Raw genomic sequence first — 7,837 nt, forward strand, 5'->3', positions numbered from 1 at the left:
ACAGGGGGAAATCTATCATTTTGTTTTAACAGAAACAAAAGGGAATGAAAACAGTAATTATAGATTAACCTAAAGTGCTATTCAAGCAACTGACCAATCATTTAAGAGTCTACAGTAGCTCAAAAAATGGAGCTTTGGCCATGAGATTAACCTCTGAAATGTCCCTTTTCCCTATTTTACCATTCCATCTAAATAAACCAAAAGCTCCTATTACTAGAAATTGGGAGATTAGTTAGATTAGCCAATGTTTCATAAGGGACAATTTCAGATTAAGTTGTCTTCATTAGAATATCTGAGGAGCTCGGAAGTGCGCATTATTAGAAAGGCTGGAATTGCTAGACACACACCCTCTTTAATTTACATCTTTCTAAATTACCATCCTTTCTAGGACACAGCTATCTAGCTATGAATCTCAGCCCACACCTGTGAGACTGATTCTTGTGAGACTGCCATTGAGTTCAGCTAATGTATAAATGCTGCAGCTTACCTTCTTACTGGGTCACTATGGCAATCTTCACTAGTTCACAAGTGCACTAGTTCCCTTTGTGCTTTCAGGCTCACTTCAATATGCTGGTTCTTACCTTTCAATTTCATGTTTTGAGGCCTATATATTTGAAGGACCCCTTGGGCATCAATTAGTTTTCTCTGCCGACTGGCTGTACCCTCTATTTCTATAACCTGTGAAACTTAAATAATGATCAACATCTTGTCAACTCTCTAAAATGGAATTCTAGACACACTAAGGCCCCTTCTGCACATGCAAAATAATGCACTTTCAATCCATTTTCAATGCACTTCGAAGCTGGATTTTACTGTGTGGAATAGTAAAATCCATGTTCAAACAATTGTGAAAGCGGATTGAATGTGCATTATTCTGCATGCAAAAGGGGCCTCAGAGCTTCCCCTTTACGAGCTGTCAAAAAACAATTCTTTTCTATGGATTTTTAAAAAATTAATCAAAGGATTTCAGTTAGAACATATTTTTTACAGCAATCAATGAAATTTTAATTCCTGACCTCTGCAAGCTATGCTATTTTTGCATTAGTTAACGTTTGTTATTTTTAGGTTAAAAGAATGACAAACCAAAGTAACACCAACAAATCCCTAGTTATTACTGTTCAAATTTTAATCTGCCTTGGGCTAAAGGCAAGATGAAAATCTCCTAGGAAGAGTAAAGCCCTCTGATGGTTTTCTGGTGGGTTCTGTTCTCCACACGAGACTCAGAAATCCTTCTCAGGTCTGGGTCCTCATCGCCTTTTCTCCTCAACAACCTTTCTGGTTGCCTATTCAGTCTAAAGGATTCCCTCCAACGGGCGCGCGCGAGAAGAGCGGCGGGTCAAATCCAAACAGTACAACCGTGAACGCAGGGAGGGTGCTGCTCACCAGTGGAATACAAAGCCGGGTTTTCAGCTTGTTCGACTATTCCTCCTCCTGCAAGGGCAAACGGGCGCTATTGTCTTTACACGTCCCTGTTGTCTGTGATACTAATTAAAGCGCGCGCATACACACTTTCTTACATAGCAATAACAAAATTAGGTCTCGAGTACATTGTGACACATCAAAGCAAGAGCTTGATCGGGACCGTGAGAATGCACCTGACGAAACGAGGCCGTCAGCCTGGCGCGGCCACGCGTACACCAAGCACGGCTATGAAGCGCGAGATCCCGCCCGGCCTGAGCGCGAGCCCGCGCAGCAAACTGAGGCACCACTTGCAAGGCCTCCTCCCCTAGGCCGTCGCCGCGAGCGCCCACCCGCTTTCCTTCAGCCGTAGTGCCCGCCCTCTCCCTGCGGGGGGCGCGCCCTCCACGCATCGCGCATGCACGTTCCCGCCTCCGGCGCGCGCCCTTCCTGCTCCTCTCGCGCGCGCTCCATGCTCGTGCAGGAAGCGGCCGTAACGGTCAGAGAGGGAGACGCGCGCTAGTTCCCCGTAAACCCCCCCTCCCCCTAAATGCCCCAAATTCCGTGCTCGGAGCCAACTACCACCCTGCGACTCTGTGCCCCTCATCGCGCGAACCGTGGCGCAAGCAAGGTAAGCGGGCGGGGCGAGGAGGAGGAGGGAACCTGTGCGCGCGCTCGACGGCAGGCTGCGGCGAAACCCGGAGCCGCGGAGGTCGTGGGGGGAGGGGACGAGGAAGGAGAGGGCGGTGCGCCGGGGAGGCTCCGCCGCGCGCCATTCTGCTCTGTGCACGCCGCATGTCTCGCGCTGCTCGGGCAGGTCTGAGAGGAAGCGAGGCGATGGCGCTGTTGCCGCCTCCTCCTGCTCTTGCGGCGCGGCCTCGCAGAGGAGCGAAGCAACGGACTAGCGTGAGCGAGCTCGGCCACGGGAGCTCCTCGCCGCGAGGCTGGCGGCGGGGAGAGGCTCGGAACCGCAGCCGTCGCTCTCGCGCGCACCCCGGCATGACTCGGGGGAGGGGCGACGGGAGCCGCGCGCCTGCGCGAGTTTGTGCGCACTCCCTCCCCGGCTCTGCTGCCGTCCCGTCTCTGCGGGGCGCAGGCAGAGCAGGGCCCTGCACGGGCACCAGCACGCATGCACCGACCCGAGTGCCCACAGTGCGCGTCCGGGGGTTACTCGCGCGGAGTCGGCGTTGACGCTGCTCGCTCGCTGGCTGGCTGCCGTGCACAAGCAGGGTGCACGCTTTCGCTCGCCTGGCGGGGGAAAAAATCGCCGTCCCTTCAGTGCGGAGCAAAAGAGATTAGAGAAGCAAAACCGGGCGTCGCGGCGCTTTAAAGACGAACAGAACTTTATTCCAATTTACATTTTCGTGGACTAAATTTCCTCTTGCTCGACTAAGCCCTAGTTGTTCCTTACCGCAAGGAATCTGATTACATTTTTGGATACTTGGAAACCTAAAATAGAATATATAGATAAAAAGAAATAAAAGAAACAAGTTTTGAAGGATAACAGACTTTTAAAGTTAAGAACTAATGGGGAAAAGTGTGATGTTCATCAGTTTCTAAATATCGTTTATAAAGATATAACTCGGCTTATGTTACTAAGGACCAAGAGGTATATGTATTTACAACTAATAGTGGAGGCAGAGGAAGTTGGACACACATATAACATATGTACCTATCTACAGTGATAATCTCTAGAACTCCTATTGCCAAAGTATTTCTAAGACAAATAAAAAAGATTTAAACACAACTAAGCCCTGGTTCATGAGTACTTATACTGGAATAAAATGTTGTATTGTACTGTGAAGGCTTTCACAGCCGGATTCAACTGGTAGTGGGTTTTCCGGGCTGTGTGGCCATGGTCTAGTCTAGTGCATCTTGTTCCTAACGTTTCACCTGTATCAGTGGCTGGCATCTTCAGAGGTGTATCACAGAGGGAAGTCTGTTACATACTGTGTCTAGTTACAGTGTGTAACAGACTTCCCTATTTTGTTTGTTGTTAAGATGCCACAAAGCGTTTGTTTTGTTGGTTCTGCAAAACACATACCCTATTCTGCACCGATTATACTGATTTCCATTCACCCTTGTTACAGTTTCATCCCATTTGTAAAAATCCATTCTAAATATGAAAAAAATGCCATTGTGATAGCAATGCTTTAAAAATTAATATAATTCTGGGCTGCTTTTTTAAAGAAACCTCTGAAGTTCATTGATTTAACTTTTTAAAAAGTGAATATAAAGGTAATTGGTTATCATCCTATACCTTTTAAAATTAAAGAAGTTTACATTTTCTTTTTGCTCACCGGATTGTTTTCTTTATAGTCAAATTGTTATGCCATAATCTTAAAACACATTTACTTGGAAGTAAGGCTTACTTACTTCAATAGGACCTATTTAGGATCACATTGTAAAGTTGGAAAGTACTATGACCAGTGAAAACCTAATTCTGTAATCTAATTTGTGCATGTATACCTGTATATACATGTGCATGAGTCTCTGTAAGATTAGCATACCGTACTTCTCCTCTTCTACAATTATTTGTATGATTACAGAACTGGATATTTAACTGGCAAGTAGATGTTGTACCTTTCCCATTCAAAACATTATCTAGCATCTGTCTTGTGCTTCAAAATAAATTATTCACTTCTTTTGTAGTGTAATATGACTACTAAAAAGAGTCACGTGGCTGATACTTAGAGGTAAGTCATGGGAGGAGCTCATCTGTAAATGACTGGGCTGAACAATCACAGTGCATCCAGAGCTGTGTTAACAGCCAAGCATAGAAGCAGCTTGGGGAAGGGGGGGAGGACTATGTGAGCTAGTATTTAGCTTGTCCTCCATGGACAAACATCTGGAAATATCACTGAAAAAGGGGTACCAATATAGGCACCTGTGTAGAGAATGCTTAAAATTTTATAGTGAATCCCCGTGCAAATGAGGATATTTGGTGTTTTGCACAATTCACAAAATAGGCTGGTTGTGCTTAATGTGATATTTTTGTGAAACAGTTTCCAGATTTTAAATCATTTTAAAGATATAATTAAAATAAAGCGATAATGTACATTTAGAGAATCACCATCTTTTTTATCTTTCAGGTTCAGGGTGCCAAGGACAAGAGATATTCTGTTGTCAAAATTTTGTTCCATTAATAAGAGAAGAGACTTCATTGTTCATGGTACAGTCTAAATGTTTCCTTTTTTCACTTTTTTTTATTTACCAAGCAATTGCATGTGAAGTTTCACAGATGGCTTATGACCATACTGGGAAAGAGGAGTCTTGTACTTCTTATTTGTGTCCATTCTCCCTTACATGCACACACTTTTATCTCTTTATCGTCTCCTTGCTGTAGCCCATGCCTACTTCAGTTCTTTACCTCCCAGTATTTTATTGCTGTTTTCCTCACTCCCAAGCACAGCTGGTTGGGGAAGAATGGCATGCACTTCTTGTTGTGCACTCCTTCAGGATGCAGTCTTTGTCCATTTTTGGCCTTGTTCAGCCTACAGCAGTCTAGCAACTCTTTGATAAGGTACTCCAGCCTCACATTACTGAGGTCCCCAGTTCAGTTGCTGATTTCCTTAATGAAAGATGCTGATACAATAATAGTAGATCAGATGCATCCATGGTTTTTTTAAAAGTTTATTAATGGCCTGAAAAACAATTATCAAGCTTAGAATCATAGAGTTGGAAGAGGCCATCTAGTCCAACTAACTGTTCAGTGCAGGATCAGCCTACACCATCCCAGACAGTGCTTGTCCAGCCACTGCTTAAAGACTGCCAGTGAGGGAAAGCTCACCACCTTCATAGGTAGCTGATTCCACTGTTTCACAACTCTTGCTGTATTTTTTTCCCCTGATATCCAGTTGGAACATGTTTGCCAATAATTTAAGCCCATCATTGTGAGTCCTATCTCCTGTTCTAACAAGAACTTATAGAATTTCAATGTAGTGACATTTTTTACAATGTAAATTCTTGGCTTGTTTCAGAATGACTTGTAAAACAAAAATTTTATCATTTTTTATAGGAGTTTTTCATCAGTATGTCTGAAACCATTAAATATAATGATGATGATCACAAAACTGTGTTCCTGAAAACGTTAAATGAACAACGATTGGAAGGAGAATTTTGTGACATAGCTATTGTTGTAGAAGACGTGAAATTCAGAGCCCATAGGTGTGTGCTAGCTGCCTGCAGCACCTACTTTAAAAAACTTTTCAAAAAATTGGAAGTTGATAGCTCATCAGTGATAGAGATTGATTTCCTTCGCTCTGATATATTTGAGGAAGTTCTGAATTATATGTACACAGCAAAGATTTCGGTTAAGAAAGAAGACGTAAACTTAATGATGTCATCTGGTCAAATTCTTGGTATTAGGTTTTTGGATAAACTCTGTTCTCAGAAACGTGATGTTTCCAGTCCAGAAGATAATTCACAATCAAAAAATAAGTATTGTCTTAAAATAAATCGATCAATTGGTGAGTCTCATGATAACCAAGATGATGAAGTAGAAGAAATTGGAGATCATGATGACAGCCCATCAGATATGACAATGGAAGGGACTCCTCCTAGTCAAGAAGATGGAAAATCACCAACTGCTACTTTAAGGGTTCAGGAAGCAATTTTGAAAGAGTTGGGGAGTGAAGAGGTTCGAAAGGTAAATTGCTATGGTCAAGAAGTAGAGTCCATAGAGACTGCTGAAACAAAAGAATTAGGATCTCAGACTCCTCAAGCACTAGCATTTAATGATGGCATAAGTGAGGTAAAAGATGAACAGACACCAGCATGGACCACAGCAGCTGGTGACATGAAGTTTGAGTATTTGCTTTATGGTCACAGGGAGCAGATTGCATGTCAGGCATGTGGTAAGACATTTTCTGATGAAGCACGATTGAGAAAACATGAAAAGCTCCATACTGCTGATAGACCATTTGTTTGTGAAATGTGCACTAAAGGCTTTACTACTCAGGCCCATTTGAAAGAACACCTAAAGATACACACAGGTTACAAGCCGTATAGCTGTGAAGTATGTGGAAAATCTTTTATCCGTGCTCCAGATCTAAAGAAGCATGAAAGAGTTCACAGTAATGAAAGGCCATTTGCATGCCACATGTGTGACAAAGCATTCAAGCACAAGTCCCACCTGAAAGACCATGAACGAAGACACCGAGGAGAAAAGCCTTTTGTCTGCAGTTCTTGTACTAAAGCATTTGCCAAAGCATCTGATTTAAAAAGACATGAGAACAATATGCACAGTGAAAGGAAACAAGTAACTACAACGAGTGCTCTCCAAAGTGAAACAGAACAATTACAGGCAGCGGCTATGGCTGCTGAAGCAGAACAGCAACTTGAAACTATAGCTTGCAATTAAATTCTGTCAGAAAATGTTTGATCTGATAAATCACCATTGAGAAAAGTATTTTTAAAGGGATTCAAATAGTATGAAACATATTTGGGTGCTGTGTGGTTTCCGGGCTGTATGGTCATGTTCTAGCAGCATTCTCTCCTGACGTTTCGCCTGCATCTGTGGCTGGCATCTTCAGAGGATCATCTGCCAGCCACAGATGCAGGCGAAACGTCAGGAGAGAATGCTGCTAGAACACGGCCATACAGCCCAGAAACCACACAGCACCCAAGTGATTCTGGCCGTGAAAGCCTTCGACCAGTATGAAACATAGTTTGCAGCAAAGAGCACTCTCTCAGTGACATTAAATGCAGGATAAAGTCGTGGTTTAAATGCTTAGAATACAATCCAGATCTGGAGGCGACTGGGGACGGTGCTGCTGCCTTGCAGCCTCCAGAGGGCAGAAAAAACACACATCCCCCCAAAAAGCCTTCTAAAGGGAAAAGCAGAACTTGCCTCCCAGTTTGTCCTACCAGCTGGCCTAAGTACCTTTTACGCCAGCCAATTGGGCAAATGTGTTGGCATGAACCCACACTGCCTGCTATGGGCATTCAGTACCCCCCGCCCCCACACACACACATCCCAAATCTGGATTGGGCTTCCCATCATATATAAATTACTTGGAGTCAGATTCTTAGCAGGAGTTACTCCTCTATTAAAATTATGTTTTTCCAGTGTTTGCCTAATCTCAGTGGAATAAAATTCTATGCATGTGGAATGAACAGCTTCACTTTCCAATACACAGTGAAATTAAACCAGAGAACATGGACTGAAACTATTTCTGTCCTATTGACTTTAGTTCCTTTAACATCTCAGTCCTAAATATATGATTCTGTTAATCAGCATATTGATTGTCATGGGTTTTCTGGGCTGTGTGACCATGGTGTGACCAGTTTTTGCTCCTAATGTTTTATCCTCATAGAAGAAAAACTACCAGACCACAGCCACACACCCTGGAAAATCCACAACAGCCCGTTGATTCTGGCCATGAAAGCCTTCAACAATGCTATAAACCTACTCCTTCAGAGAGCTTTTGTTCTGTTT

General features: G+C 43.5%; 1 protein-coding gene across 1 annotated transcript; it reads left to right on the plus strand.

Moving 5' to 3' along the window:
• The first annotated feature begins 1,803 nt into the window (after positions 1–1,803).
• On the plus strand, positions 1,804–7,244 carry ZBTB14 (zinc finger and BTB domain containing 14). The gene is made up of 4 exons (XM_048508278.1): positions 1,804–2,029; positions 4,491–4,570; positions 5,417–6,837; positions 7,064–7,244. Exons 2-3 carry the CDS (start codon positions 4,568–4,570, stop codon positions 6,758–6,760), a joined length of 1,347 nt encoding a protein of 448 aa, XP_048364235.1. The 5' UTR covers positions 1,804–2,029; positions 4,491–4,567; the 3' UTR covers positions 6,761–6,837; positions 7,064–7,244.
• The last annotated feature ends 593 nt before the right edge of the window (positions 7,245–7,837 follow it).

The sequence above is a fragment of the Sphaerodactylus townsendi genome, linkage group LG09 (genome assembly GCF_021028975.2).
Source record: "Sphaerodactylus townsendi isolate TG3544 linkage group LG09, MPM_Stown_v2.3, whole genome shotgun sequence".
Classification (NCBI taxonomy): Eukaryota; Metazoa; Chordata; class Lepidosauria; order Squamata; family Sphaerodactylidae; genus Sphaerodactylus; species Sphaerodactylus townsendi.